General features: G+C 35.7%; 1 protein-coding gene across 2 annotated transcripts in view; it reads right to left on the bottom strand.

Moving 5' to 3' along the window:
* Positions 1-7,906: 7,906 nt before the first annotated feature.
* Positions 7,907-15,000, bottom strand: part of LOC119578832 (probable cytochrome P450 6a14) — a 16,285-nt gene continuing 9,191 nt past the window's right edge. For both annotated transcript variants that reach the window (XM_037926467.1, XM_037926468.1), the window contains exons 5-10: positions 14,261-14,410; positions 13,465-13,618; positions 12,315-12,536; positions 11,760-11,880; positions 9,027-9,157; positions 7,907-8,659 (exon numbers count right to left, since the gene is read on the bottom strand). In XM_037926467.1, the coding sequence (XP_037782395.1) occupies positions 8,487-8,659; positions 9,027-9,157; positions 11,760-11,880; positions 12,315-12,536; positions 13,465-13,618; positions 14,261-14,410 (951 nt within the window). In that variant the 3' untranslated portion in view covers positions 7,907-8,486. The remainder of the gene's footprint in view (positions 8,660-9,026; positions 9,158-11,759; positions 11,881-12,314; positions 12,537-13,464; positions 13,619-14,260; positions 14,411-15,000) is intronic.

Raw genomic sequence — 15,000 nt, 5'->3', positions numbered from 1 at the left:
TCTCACCTTTAAGACTCAAGCAGTCTCCTGGGTCAAGATTAAGATCTAGATCTTATGGGTTCTGCTAGAAGAACCTAGTCTGTTGATTTGTGTTTGTGGCAAGGACATCAGTCATGTGCTGGTATTGTAGTTTATGACTCAGAACCATCAGACCAGGAAGCCAGTAATTGGACTCTTTCCGTAGGAATATTTGGAGATGCTGTGTAGTACGACCAAGCTACAATTCTTCAAGGTCCTGATATTGCCAATTGTGATACATATACAAGAAAACCTGGACTCTGTTCTGTGGCCTGTAGTCACATCTAAATGCCTTTTGCAATAGGTCCTTTAGTTGGCAGTAGCATGTACCTAACCTACAGCTGCACCATAAGTTTTGTGACTTGTGACTGAAAATGCAAACTTAGAATTTAAAGAGACCTGGTATCAATTCCTTAAGGATGCTTCTGCTTATCAGTCTTGGGTGGAAGTCTGTGGGAAATCTGTGGGTAGATCAGTCAAACCTGTTATATGGAAGTTGATAAAGGCAAGGAGACCTCTGCATGGTATCTTGCTATGTATAACCTGTGTCATTGGGAGTGAAGAGTGGAGACATCCTCTTTGACTTCAGTCCTTACTGATTGATTGATTATGCACTGCATTAACTGCAAGTAGGTCATTAATATTTTGTAGTTCTAATAATATAACTAGTAGCTTGCTTCATTTAAGAATGTGTTATAATGCCCATAATACTAAAAAGCAACCAATTTTTTGTTATTACATTTCAAATACATTGCACTAAGAGGCTTGTCTTTTACACTGAGGTACCAATTTTTTACATTTGTTATTGCAATCTCTTTTTTTCACTGAGTTTGTTTTACCATGCAGCAAGAATGATATAAAGTGATTTTATATTGAGCAATTTCTCCTAAAAGAAAACTATTTTATTTCCTAGTATGTCCTTCTCGTAACTCCTAGCTCCTCCAGTGCACCTTTTTATAACACAGGAGTGAAATAGTACATTTGCAACATCCTGGGACAGTTATATGAACTCCTATAACCATCACATCATGGAAAAATTGATGTGAACATGACACGGAAAAATATGGCTGAGGGCTGTTGCCTATTGGCTGGGGTGACAAGGATGATTCACCACAAGTGAACAAAGCTCTTGGAGGGTGATTAGACTTATGAAGGGGCTCTTGCATTATTTCCAACAATAAATGAATGTTGAATGTGTTAAATATACCATCTGTGGGCAATGCCTGGCAGAGTGCCAGCTCCAGGGAGGACGCTATTTCCATGCTCAGTATCCTATTCCTGCCCACTGCGACTGCTAGCACAGGTTGTATCACAGAAAATGGAATATTACAAAAAAATGGAATATCACAAAAGGGCTCTTGCGTTATTTCCATCAATAAATGAGTGCTGAATGTACCATCCATGAGCTGGTTCCAGAGAGGACACTTTTTCCATGCTCAGTATCCTACTCCTGCCTGCTGTGACTGGTGGCACAGGTTATACAGGAAATTGAATATTATAAAAAAAATAAATATTACACAAATAATGAAATGTTACATATTGTTATTATTAATGCACCGAGTTATGGGCTACCTGTGCAAGGGAAACAGTTGATTACAATCTGGATACAGCATATCAAATGACAAATATAGACTTTGGAAAATGGCAAATGCTTATGCAGAAAAAGAGATAACATTGCAAAAAGGAGGCAAGGAGTCTTGACACTGCCCATAAGCGTTTGTGTGCCTGACCTACAAGCCACACACCCATGAGAGTGGCTGCTCAAGTAAACCTAATACCTGAATTTTGGAACTACATGCTGGGAATGATGAATAAACTAATTTTCAGGTTAATAAAAGTAATGCTGCATTTTTTTTTTTTTTTTTTTTTTGGTTTATTCATGAGCTAAATCTTGACACCCTCATGCCACAAACTTTTGAGTGATAGCATAACAAGATATTTGACAATAACAATATATTAAAACATTTTAAAGATCTGAGCTATGGGAGACTCAGCTGCTATATTGTGTGTGTGTGTGTGTGTGTGTGTGTGTGTGTGTGCACGTGCGTGTGCGTGCGTGTGTGTGTGTGCACGTGCGTGTGTGTGTGTGTGTGTGTGTGTGTGTGTGTGTGTGTGTGTGTGTGTGTGTGTGTGTGTGTGTGTGTGTGTGTGTGTGTGTGTGTGTGTGTGTGTGTGTGTGTGTGTGTGTGTGTGTGTGTGTGTGTGCATGTGTGGGCGTGCGCACTTGAGTGCATTCATCTAATGATAAAGTTATTATGACATGCGAAATATTAATACAGATTATTACTTTTTCCCCATAGAAATACAGTTTGTGTTGATTCCTTCCTGTAAACATATGTAATTTCTCAATGCATTCCAGTCAAACATACAAGCATCTTAATCATGTAACCACTGTGATAGCATTATTTATATATATTTGAAAGAAATACACCTAAATAAATTCCTGCTCTATCATATCATCCTACCATGAATATTAACAAGCACATCAATTTTCTATCTAGGTAGTCCTTGACTGCCTACTAATGAACAATTAACTACAATTCTAAAAGTATGTAAATCTGGTTGAATAATTCCTGTATCCTGCAACAATAAATGCAATATCCATATCAAACACATCAACAGTCTTAGTCTCATGGATTTGAAAGTTTATTAATCTTTCCATGAAAGTCTGCAGTCAAAATACTGAATATCACATGATCACAGGTACCAGCACATAATTGTGTACAATCTGGAATATACATATTCTTATTTATAACACACAATCAACAATCATAAAACAGCTTTGTTGTTGGGACAAGTCATGCTAATCCCTTGTTCGACGAGTTTGGAATGTGAATAGCCAGCTGGAAACTTTTTCAGATAATGCAATGCAGTCTGAATGTCCCTGGCTAGCTACCGAAATCACCATTGGAAGGGTGCATCAGAGAAGCCTTCTCTGATAAAATACATGGGTATATACACACATCACCTATATTACAGATAATATGCCCCATGTGATGGAAAATTATCACATGTAAAGTACATATTAATCCATGTCTCAATTATATGATGTCAGGTTAAGACACACTTCTTGGATGCACCACACATGATAACAATGGACACTTGCAGACAATATTATTGCATAGTTTAACAACCAGTAGAGACTTTGTCCCTTTGCATAGTTCGTTACACAAGATAGAGATGTGGTGGGAGAGGGGATATTGGTCTTTACATATTCAGTTTATCCATGTGACTGAAGCTAATCACTAGAGGATAAAGATTTAATGAACAAAAAAATCCCTTTTTTTATTTGCCTTAAGATACTATGTGTGTGTTTACCTATAAATCATATGGATGTTTGGAGGGATGTACATACATGAATACATCTAAAATTTATATATACATATTGATAAATAGATAAAACACACAGTAGACTGCAGAGATATGTTCCAAAAGACTAAATTCTGGATTGATGAATAATGGGATAAAGATATTTATAAATAATATTTATTAGTATGTGAATTGGAATATGCATGTGTAGGTGTACACATGCTTGTATGAATGTGGTTGTGCGTGCATAAAAAGGTATGCATAAGCATACACATGTAGCAACTTAGCTATTATGATCTGAACATACAATGCATATCTTCAGTCTGCTGTCTACCTGAAACCTTTTTTAAAACTATTAGATTTAAATTTGGAAAATGCTGAAGATATACTGACAGCCATAAAAGAAGCAAGGTAGTTATGTCACAGACAGCTTTCTACATCACATTCTTTGTAAAACAGAGCTCATTACAATCAGTCTAACTACTATTCAGTTTACTATCACTTTTAACCCGTTCCCGCCAGGTCACGTGTTGACACATCATAGCAAACCGCTCTTTTGGCGGGGTAAGCTTGTACGTGGAGCGGGACGTTCGGCTTCATGCAGTGGACTCTTGCGCCCACTGTATGGCCGTTGCCAGATATCACCAGAGTTTAATTGCTCTCAGAGATTTTGACAACCGGGAATAACGGGTTAACAATAGAAAAGGATGCATAAACTTAGAAACTTACATTCTGTGAACTGAGTACATACAAACACCATATAAAAATGAGCCAATATTTGTTTGAAGCCAGTTGTGGTCACGTTTCACTTGTGAGGAGTTTCAAGATTTGAGTCACAGGACATTAATGGTTCTGTGCTCAAAATTTTGGTTCTACTTGTTTCTGCATTAACAGGACATCCTTATGCGACTATTCATACTTCTTTTCAAGATAATTCTATACATACAATGGATATGATCTGATATAGATGCATAGAGTATCTTCAGTTAGTCAATATATCTGATAAGAGTTATAAGGAATTAAGTATGAATTAAGGCAAGGGCAGAAATAGAACATAGGGCCCACAGAAATTGCAGCCATTTTTTTCAAAAAGCAATCTTTATTTCAAGAATCACTTGTATTTCACCATTATCTTGCATAATTCAGATAACCAGACTGATGTATGTAAACATATGCTGTAAATGTATGGCAAGAAAAGATTAGTGATGAAAAGATGACCAATTCAAGTCATCACACCTAATGGTGTTTCTAGTAGTAAGCAGAAAGCCAAATTCAAGCCTTGATTTAAATTGTAATTAAAGCATAATCAAAAGGACATGGATTCTTATACAACACAGTATACTGATTTTGTAAGTAACCACTAACCACTGTTGTTATGCCAAGAGTTCCAACTTGTTCAATGAGAATTTTGTATATCAACATTAATATATAAAAATAAACAGGAAATGAGGAAATGTAGCAGTTGGCTCTGAATGATTTTGAAGATTTATCACAATTTTTTTGGGAAAGTTAGGAGACAACACAGAATAAGAAATATCCAACTACCTTCAACATTATCTTGATCTTAGATTTTAATTGGCTTTCTACATCTTTTAAAAAATCTGTATGAGGCCAAGAAACCAGGCATTATTCTGTATTTGGTATATTAACAATTAACATTTTTCAATGTCTCAAGTAGTCTGGCCATCAACTGCACTTCATCTGCTTTTGTTACTTAATATTATCATGTCTGTTTTTGAGGCATCCAAAGCAGACACAATGCTCCTATCAAGAAGGTTACCACTCTCTTCAGAGAGTTACAGATTTATGTGCAGTCATCTCACTAAGAGTCTACAGCAGTATACAAGATCCTCCCTTACCTTTGCAAACTTCCAGCTATTCAGATATCATGTTATCCCTGTCAGATCTTATAACTAGCTTCATGATCCTCACAGCTTTTATTTGCTACTATACTGGCAATACATTATACTATACAATCTGCTATTCAAACAGCATATTTAATTCAGGCAACTTAGTGTTCATTACACTAACAGACACTACAATTTTTATTATTATTATTATTATTTTTTTTTTTACTCAGAAACTGAAACTGTTCTGATTTTTTTACCCAAGCTGGATGGGTCATGTGAACTGGCATCATAGCAAACCACCTGGTCTGTGAGGTACACCTGTCCGTGTGGCAATGGGACAGAGTGCGTGGAGCGGATGTTCTGCTTGATGTGGCGGATTCCTGCACCACAGAAATCACCATGCTCAGTTCATCATGCTCAGGGATTTCTGCTACCCGGCAGTGATAGGTTAATGCCTATTGTTGTATCAATGCTCACTGTAATTCAAGGTTTAATGCATGTGAAATGTTCTGTAATGTAATTCACTTCTCCACTTCTTGATTAAACTTCAAAGGCAACTATAACAATGGTATTAATATTCTTGCACACCAAAGTCATAAAAAGCTATAACAAATATTTTAAAATTATGCTGATGAAAAAAAAAAAAAAAAAAAAAAAAAAAAAAAAAAAAAAAAAAATATATATATATATATATATATATATATATATATATATATATATATATATATATATATATATATATATATATATATATATATATATGTGACACTTTTTAAATGAGACCAGACCCAAAAATACTCTTAATTTAAATACAGTCTGTGGCCAATACAGTATTTTGGTTCTGTGCTCATAAAATTTTGGTTCTACTTGTTTCTGCATTACATATGAGCTTCAGGGAAAAAAATCTATCATCCAAGTGAAATAATGAATGAGATAATAGCACAGAGACTATAAAATCTAGAGTATAGAGATGAAAAAAAAAAAAATCATACAATAATCTAATTCAAATTAATAAATTAATAGAACTACATTGTGAACTGCACATCTATTACTTATTTTTTCTGTAAATAGCACTACTTTTCTAACAAGCACAGAAACAAACAAAAAATTATAAAATTATAAAATGTCTCTGCCTTTCCCATTCTTAAATTAATTTGCTTAATTATCAATACTCAGGGAAAATATTCATTAACCCCTTGCAAACTCACTTGAGCTAATTCTCACAGCACCTATAAATGGACACAATAAATCTATTTCTTAAAAGATGTTTTACTTTCTTAAATTAGCAAAACTCATTTGATATTTATTGTCACCATATGGTGTTGGGTGAGTGTGAATGGTAGTCACTTGGGGATAGGGTAAAGAAGGAACCAAGTGCATGGTGGGAAGCTTCCCTTATTACTCACACTTGATAACCATCAATGTTTGAAGGCTATATCTCTATTTATTTATTTATTTATTTACTTATTTATCTATTTATTCATCCATTTATCTATATTTGTGTGTGTGTGGGGGGGAGTACATGTATTCACGTGTGTGTAAGTAAACAGAGATTCTGAGGTCATATAGCAACCTCACCTCCTCCATAGATTGCAAGATACTAGAGAGTACTTGAGTATTTAATAATGCCTCTTAGCAATTTATTTCCAGTCAAGACTCTTCAACTTGCTTACAGAGACTTAAGCCCTAACATTATGGGACCTTTCCATGTGGGGTGACAGCTAGAAAGCTCTCTCTCTCTCTCTCTCTCTAACACACACACACACACACACACACACACACACACACACACACACACACACACACACACACACACACACACACACACACACACACACACACACACACGCACGCACGCACGCACGCACGCACGCACCCACGCACACACGCACGCACGCACGCACACACACACACACACACACACACACACTATAACAATGTGCTGCAGAGGTTGATGAGTATTTCTTAGTATTTTGAACTTGTCTTGAATGCCAAATTCCTCCTTACAAGCCATACTGGATAACTTTCCTTCAAAAAGAGGCAATGGAAGGGGTCCCTCAATGCTCCCCTACACTGTCATTCATCAAGCTTTTCTCTAACATGTTAGGGAGCTCTGTATGTGTTTTGTATCACTGTGTAGAATGATTTACATGACTTTCATCATTTATCTAAAGGATTTTTATTTAACCACATTAAATTTTTTTTTGTATATTTCAAGTCATGAAGTCTAGGTGGAAGGATGGAGAAAGCAACCTATTTTAGTTACTTCTTATGGGCATAATGGTCTTGTTTTATGTTATTCCATTGTACAGCGCAGATTCAAGAACAGATCTTCACGGTAAATCGAGGACTACCTCCGTGTGTGTGTGTGTGTGTGTGTGTGTGTGTGTGTGTGTGTGTGTGTGTGTGTGTGTGTGTGTGTGTGTGTGTGTGTGTGTGTGTGTGTGTGTGTGTGTGTGTGCGTGTGCGTGTGCGCGAGCGTGCGTGCGTGTGAATGTGTGTGTTGTGCGTGTGTGTGTTGTGTGTGCGTGTGCGCATGTAGATAGATAGATAGATATACACTCACCCATATGAACATAAAGTATAACACACCCCTGTGTGATACCCAGCATTGTATAATTAAACTTCATTAGTATCCATCAAGTAAAAAGAAAATATTAAATCTGCAAAATATTACAAAAACAAAAAAATAGAAGTGATAAATGACTAAGGATAACAAACTTCCCAAGGAATGCTATTGCTTTCATTTTATACATGAAACACTAACTTAATTATCTTGGTCAATGATGTAGAATGTGCTGCTAAGGCAAAGGCTACCAGGATCTGTTTCCCTAGCTATCCACTAACATATGACTACCCAAAGAGCTATGCATCAAGTGCAGGCTCCAAGACACCATTTCAGTAAATATTGATATACTTTATTGAATTACCCATAATGTGGGCTTCATTAATGTCTTATACAGCACAAGACATCAAGCAGGTGAGACTACAGTTTAAAGCACTTGAGAAGGAGCATCCAGCCAAGTGTTGAGGATAAATGATTTATAAGAGACTAACTATACTGTAATTCACCTACATAATGGCAATTAAAACTAGGTTAACTTGCATCTTCATCTGAGTATGGATAAGAATTGAATGTATCTCCATGTTCTTACTATTAAATTTGTTATATTTTACAGCAGTTTTAAGTTATAGAGTATCTCTCTACATAAAAAAAACTTGTTAATATAAAACACTGAACCCTCTTATGCCAACACAAATTAAAGAACTTTAAACTTCTAACCAGTGCACTGATATTATCTGAAACTTCTAGTCAGATGTCCTCTTGGCTAGTCTAACCCAAATGCCATCCTGAGCTTTCAGGAGGCCACTTCGTTGTTCAATAACTATTGGGACTTGTGTCTTCTTACTTGGAATAAATGCAAACTCTTGCAAGAGATAAACAGCAGCCACCTTTGCCTCCATGAGAGCAAATCTCATACCTGAAAAATACAAGGCATCCAGTGAAACAGGAAGGCAGCCACTATATATCATATGTGGTTATTTGCCATACAAAGGTGCCCTGAGTGTACCTACATACAAATAAGCAGACACATGCACACAAACAAATTATATTTATGTTTGTCAGGTAACCATCAATCAAAACTGTTCTGTTAATAGCATAATCTTAAATATAAACTGAGTACTTCTGAGAAGGAAAAAGGTGCAAATTTTAAATATTCTTACAAGGAGCAAAAAACATGTATCAAAATTATAAATGCATTTTGTATATAATATTGATGTTTGAATTCAGAAAACTCTAACAACACACAAACAAAACAATTTTCTTTTATTAAGAGATGTAATTACCTATACAGTTGCGAGGACCACTACCAAAAGGCAGATATACCATCTGTGAACGCATAGCCTTGTTTTCTGAGGAAAACCGTTCTGGATCAAACTTCAAAGGATCTGGATAGTGATCTGGGTCACGATGGATGCTGGAAAGAATAAATATATGTTATCAAATGAATGCTATGCACACTAAACAGTCATCTACTTAATTATCCTTGTTTGGGATCACTGAGGATGTAAAGCCCTCCACAGTGGGCTCAATGTCTCTTTTTAGTCTCTTTTATTGAAAAGTCATATATGTCTATGCCAAAATTGTAGACAGCAAGAAAAACATATTTGGTGTGCTTGTGATTTTGCATTAAAGCAGCTGAATGCACATATTTTGTGATGTGTGGCTTGCTTTAATGTGAGTAAATGCCGTAGGCAGTGTTAACACAGAAGAGAAAATAATAGAAAAGAAGAAACTAAGACAACTTTGTTATAAAGAAGTCCAAAATACACATTTGACATAGACATCTACAGGCAAGTTTTTCTCTATATGTTTGAGCAATTCCATTTGTGACTCCATATATTTATCCTGTGATATAATCAGGCAATAGTTCTGTACCTATCTTAGGATATCTCAATTCTGTCTGCTAACAGTCCCTATTTACTTTACAAATCCTGAGAACTGGAATGAATGTCTTAATATCTGAATAACTAAAAATGCATAATTAGTTACAGAGAATCAGAATTTATATCATGGAGATCATCTCCAGGGAGAATTAGGTCAAGAAAATTGAAATTAAATTATGATTGGTTTGAAAAGCTATACATAAAAAATACCAATGTCAAAGCAGAGAGTAAGCCACATCTTTACCATTTGCTACCTATGCTTCCCTGAAGTCAAATCAAAGCATTCTGGTAAGATATTACCTACTGGAATAAGTCAAAAATGGCCAACTAATTATCTGTCAGAAAAAAAATCTTGTGTATATAAGCCAATAATTATTTCCTTGTGACATTTTCAAGTATAGGGTTGGTTGATAACGTTTTAACCTGTTTTATACAGTGATGCTGACTTTGGTGTCATGAACCACCAGTGGAATATATCGTGACCCTACAATAAATGGGTTTAACTAAGACTTCGTGATTCCTACGTTGGCAAACGAGGATGGGAGATAATGAAGCACATATCTTATGATTACAGGTGAGATATGGAGTGATGTTATACTGTTTGGGAGATAGATTAGAACATCCCCAACATTTACATATCTCTCTCTCTGTCATTCACACACACATATGTATGCAAAGCATTCTGTAATGGATTTTCAAGCATCAGGCAGCTCGATAACTGATGAAAACATGTAGTGGAGTATATCTATTACTTCAGAGAGAGAGAAAGAGAGAGAGAGAGAGAGAGAGAGAGAGAGAGAGAGAGAGAGAGAGAGAGAGAGAGAGAGAGAGAGAGAGAGAGAGAGAGAGAGAGAGAGAGAGAGAGAGAGAGAGAGAGAGAGAAAGAGAGAGAGAAAAGAGAGAGAGAGAGAGAGAGAGAGAGAGAGAGAGAGAGAGAGAGAGAGAGAGAGAGAGATAAGTCTCTCAGGATGACACATTCAAAGTTACCTCTTGCATACATGAGAAATGTGTATTTTTTAAACCATCCGGAGCAAAACAGTCTACAGACAAATAACATATTCTTCACACACAGAAGACCCTTACCCCATGTGTTTTATTCACTACCATTGTAAGATTTCACTTTCTACAATATGCTTTTTCCTTCACTATGATGCACTTTCACATGTGCACACTTATTTATTCATACACACGCACATAAAACCTTGGTTGACTTACATCTATGAAAAATCTTGTACACACATGTACATGCTAAGGCAACTGAGTGCTGACCCCTTGCAATCTAGGAGAGATGATGACTGCTAGAATCAGTAGGTTGTGGCTATGCATATCTCTTTAAAGGTCCATCTTATTATTATTATTATGTCTCCAAACAAGTAAATACAATGACCAATATATACATCCATGACTGTATATCTATTTACTGTACAAGCATATATGTAAATATGTACCCAGTAGTGGCATTTTTTCACAGGCTGTCAACCTTGTTTTTGTGGTTGTTATATTAGAAAAAAATGTATTACATCCAAACCATCTGTAACATCTTCATGTAATAAATAAAGAATGGAGCTTAACTTTTCATAAATTATAAATTCAATTATAATGTTAGAAAGACAATTCTAATATAGAAAAACATCCATTTAAAAAAACTATATATCCTCTATCAATTATTTATGTATGTAACTTTTTATACTTTTTAAATAATTTTCTTTTTCTTTTCTGTATGAAAAAGATATTTCATGTAAGTATATGCATATCTTGTTTATTTCTCACATCTAATACTAAATGAACTGGAGTATTTTCTTAGCATTTTCTCCTAGTATATATAATTGTTCTTTTACCTTCACATGCAAAATACTAAATATACTTTCAAATATACTTTCAAAATCTTGAGTTTCAAAAAAGCACAATATAAATATATGCAGAATATATATAAATGAAGAAAATCTGAAAGATGGACTTAATTTTATGGTGGCTTTATCACCTTTCCTCCTGCAGGTCAGTCCCCTTAACATTAATTTTCTTTAAGATATATCAATCACTGTTACTTTCTGTCTTGCTATATAACAGTCTTAGATGTACCATTTCAGAAAATATCCTTCAATAATATGAAACATCACATATATAATTACCTACCTGTATATGGGAATGGTAATCTTCTGACCCTTCTGCAGTTTCAGGTCAGTATCAGGGAGAGTGAAGTCCTTTGTCACCGTGCGATCAACTCTGGGTGCTGGTGGGTATAGACGAAGTGTCTCTGCAATGCAAGAGGAAGAGATGAGGACTAACTACCTTGAGACATTTTTTTTATGAACAACTTTTCAGACTAATCTAATACTTGTAAAAGTTGTTCCCTTGCGTTGTTCCCTTGGGCAAGGAACTTCACCTCGATTGCCTACCTAGCCACTGGGTGGCCAAGCCAGCCCAAGTCAGTGCTGGTCCCAAGCCCGGATAAAATAGAGAGAATGATTACCTAAAAAAAAAAAAAGAAGAAGAAGAAGAAGAAGAAGAAGAAGAAGAAGAAGAAGAAGGTAACACCGGCACTCTCTGTGGAAAGGAACTGGGGACCGTACCACATACTCACTCCAAGAGCATCACAACATGAAAACTACAATTAAGTAACATGCTGTGACCACGGCGGCTCAGACATGAACCTACCGTTAAAAGAAAAAGATAAAAATGATACACTACCTGCAAAGACCATATCCAAATAGGTCATTTCCTGAAGAGCCTCATATGTAATTTCACCCTTGTGCCTCCTAAGTACCTCTTCTATTTCCTCCATACATTTCTGCTGAATGCTGGGATGAAGAGCCAGACAATATGACAGAAAGCTTAGGGTGGTTGCTGTAGTGTCATACCCAGCAATGTAGAACAAAACACACTGTGCAGTAATCACCAGCTCATTGAGAACTGCAATAAAATAGAAAGAAGAGAAAAGCCCTGAGTTTATATTTATTATACTAATTAAGGGAAATAAAAGTATGAAGTATTTATAAATTCAGGATTTTAAAATTTCACTGAGATACTGTCTACTAATGTCTACTGAACTCAGAAAAAATCTTTAACCCCTTGGATCTATGTGACACGACCATCATATCATGAAAAAATCTGGGTTAAGGGGTGGGTGACGTGACCATCCTGTCACTGGAAAAATCTGGCTGTAGGATGGTATGACGTGAACCTGCTGTTGTGAGCATTTTGTCTAAAGGCTAAAAATACTTATGCTTAGAAAGAGTAAATAACTTTGCAAATAGGAGGCATAGAGTCTTGGCACCATGCACATGTTTATGTGCGCCCGGCCTCAAGCAGCCATCCGGCAGACCGGCAACTCACATAAGCCTAATGCTAGGATTTTTGGCGATTTGATTGCCATGACACAACTGGATCCAATGGGTTAAGTCACTAATGAGCCAATTATGAGTACTACATATCTTACTTGTTTACCCTTTTCCTTGATTCTCAAATATATTTTGCAGAATCTTATATTGCTGTTAGTAATGTCAATAATGCTAAAAATAACAGAATGGTACTGATAGCATTAGAAAAAAAAAATTTCCCCCAAATTAAAGGAAAGGTGAAATTAGGTGCAGTCACAAGGTCCTCTAACTGACTCCTTTGTGGCTAAGTACTTATAGAGCCATCTATATGCAGAGACATTTCACAAAACAATACAACAATGAACACAACAATTTCCCAGTAGCAGTGAGTTATATACAAAATCCTGTAGGCAGTTATCTATACACATGTGAAACACATACATTTTCTTTAATCTTTCTTTTTCTTGCCTTCCTCTTATATTTTTTTATTAAAAAAAAAAATTCTCTTATTATTACAGTACCTTCATTACTGGCCTTCTTGGAATTTATGTCTGTGCTACCATTTCCTTTATTATTATTGGTTTGTTCTTGAAGACGAGCATCCAGAAGGAGTTGAAGGAAGTCACTCCTCCGCAGATTGTTCTCCAAGCGGTAACGAATTGTATCTGACACAACCTGAAATGAAGAATGCACAATTTAAAATACCTAAATAATAAAAAAAGAACCCAAATTAAATGAACACGTATGTACATTAGTGTGTCCTCCCCTGTAACTTATCATGTAGTTCATTGAATGGTCCAGTAAAGAGAACAATGTCATAATACCTAGAAGACATAAAATGTCTCTGATTACAAGAAACAGCAAGCCAACACACTTAAAATAAATCTCTTTATTAGAGAAACATGCCAAATCAGTACTTAGACCTATTGAAATCACTTGTTTCATGGTACTGTCCTTAACAGCTATTCACATGATACATATTAGCCACTCAACTATACATAATATATTAATAATGCATGTACATACATGCCATGGCATGCCTGGACTATATTCCAGGTGGCATTTGCATACATGCCATGGTGCGCTAGTCCTGTTTTCCAGGGTCATGTACAATCATGCTGCGCACTCAATAGTGCCAACACAATCCCCTGGCAGTGGAGACCAGGCCACTATGAATACAGCCCAGGAGAGAGGGCTTTTGCATCAGGAAACCACCCAGTGGCATTAGGTTAAAAAATGTATAGCACAAAACAAACAGAACAGGTTATCAAACAACTGAAGTGCATAATATACATCAGAGCCCTTAAAAAACTCTACCTTAGTAAAGAAATGGATTGGCGTTCTGTCAATAACATTTAGTCGCAATGCCTTAGCAATCTGAGGCCAGAGGAACTGGAAGAACATTATGGGTCGCTTCCACCTTGGAGGAGGAGAGAAGAACCGTGCTGCAGCAGCTGAGAACTCATCCTGAAAAAAAGGTCTGTATTAGGGAAACATGTGTAACATATTGTATTATGGAAATAGTAAGACAAGAGATTAAGTCCTTAATAGGAAAATACCCAAGAAGCAAAAACACTTACAAAAATTACTGGAGCTTAAAAAAAATAAAAAAAATAAAAAATAATAATAATAAATAAATAAATAAAATAATTATAATAACAAAAAGGAAGAATCATGGAGAGAAGAATTAAATACTTATGTATCATCTGGAGCACAAATAATGCTAAAACTGAACAATCATGAGTGGGAGATATGGGTGAATGAAGGGTAGGAAAGCTGACAAACACTTAAAAGTTCTAGCAATGCACAGTTAGCAAAGAAAGCTACAACATCTAGTTTGAAATGACAGCATATGAAATGGCACCAAAATAAAGAAACCAACAAACAGTTCCTGAACACATTCAGTCATATTTTCAAACAGCTTTCTTCTGATTTTCATATTTTCTGAATGATAAATATTTCAAGATGTGTTCCTTTTATAACAAATTAACGCATTTAGTTTAACATAAATTTGTGGAAAAAGCTTCCAAACAATGATAATCAATATAAAAAAATAC

Source organism: Penaeus monodon, chromosome 11, assembly GCF_015228065.2.
Source record: "Penaeus monodon isolate SGIC_2016 chromosome 11, NSTDA_Pmon_1, whole genome shotgun sequence".
NCBI lineage: Eukaryota > Metazoa > Arthropoda > Malacostraca > Decapoda > Penaeidae > Penaeus > Penaeus monodon.
Note: the sequence above shows the minus strand (reverse complement) of the source record. Positions and strands in the feature narration are given on the sequence as shown.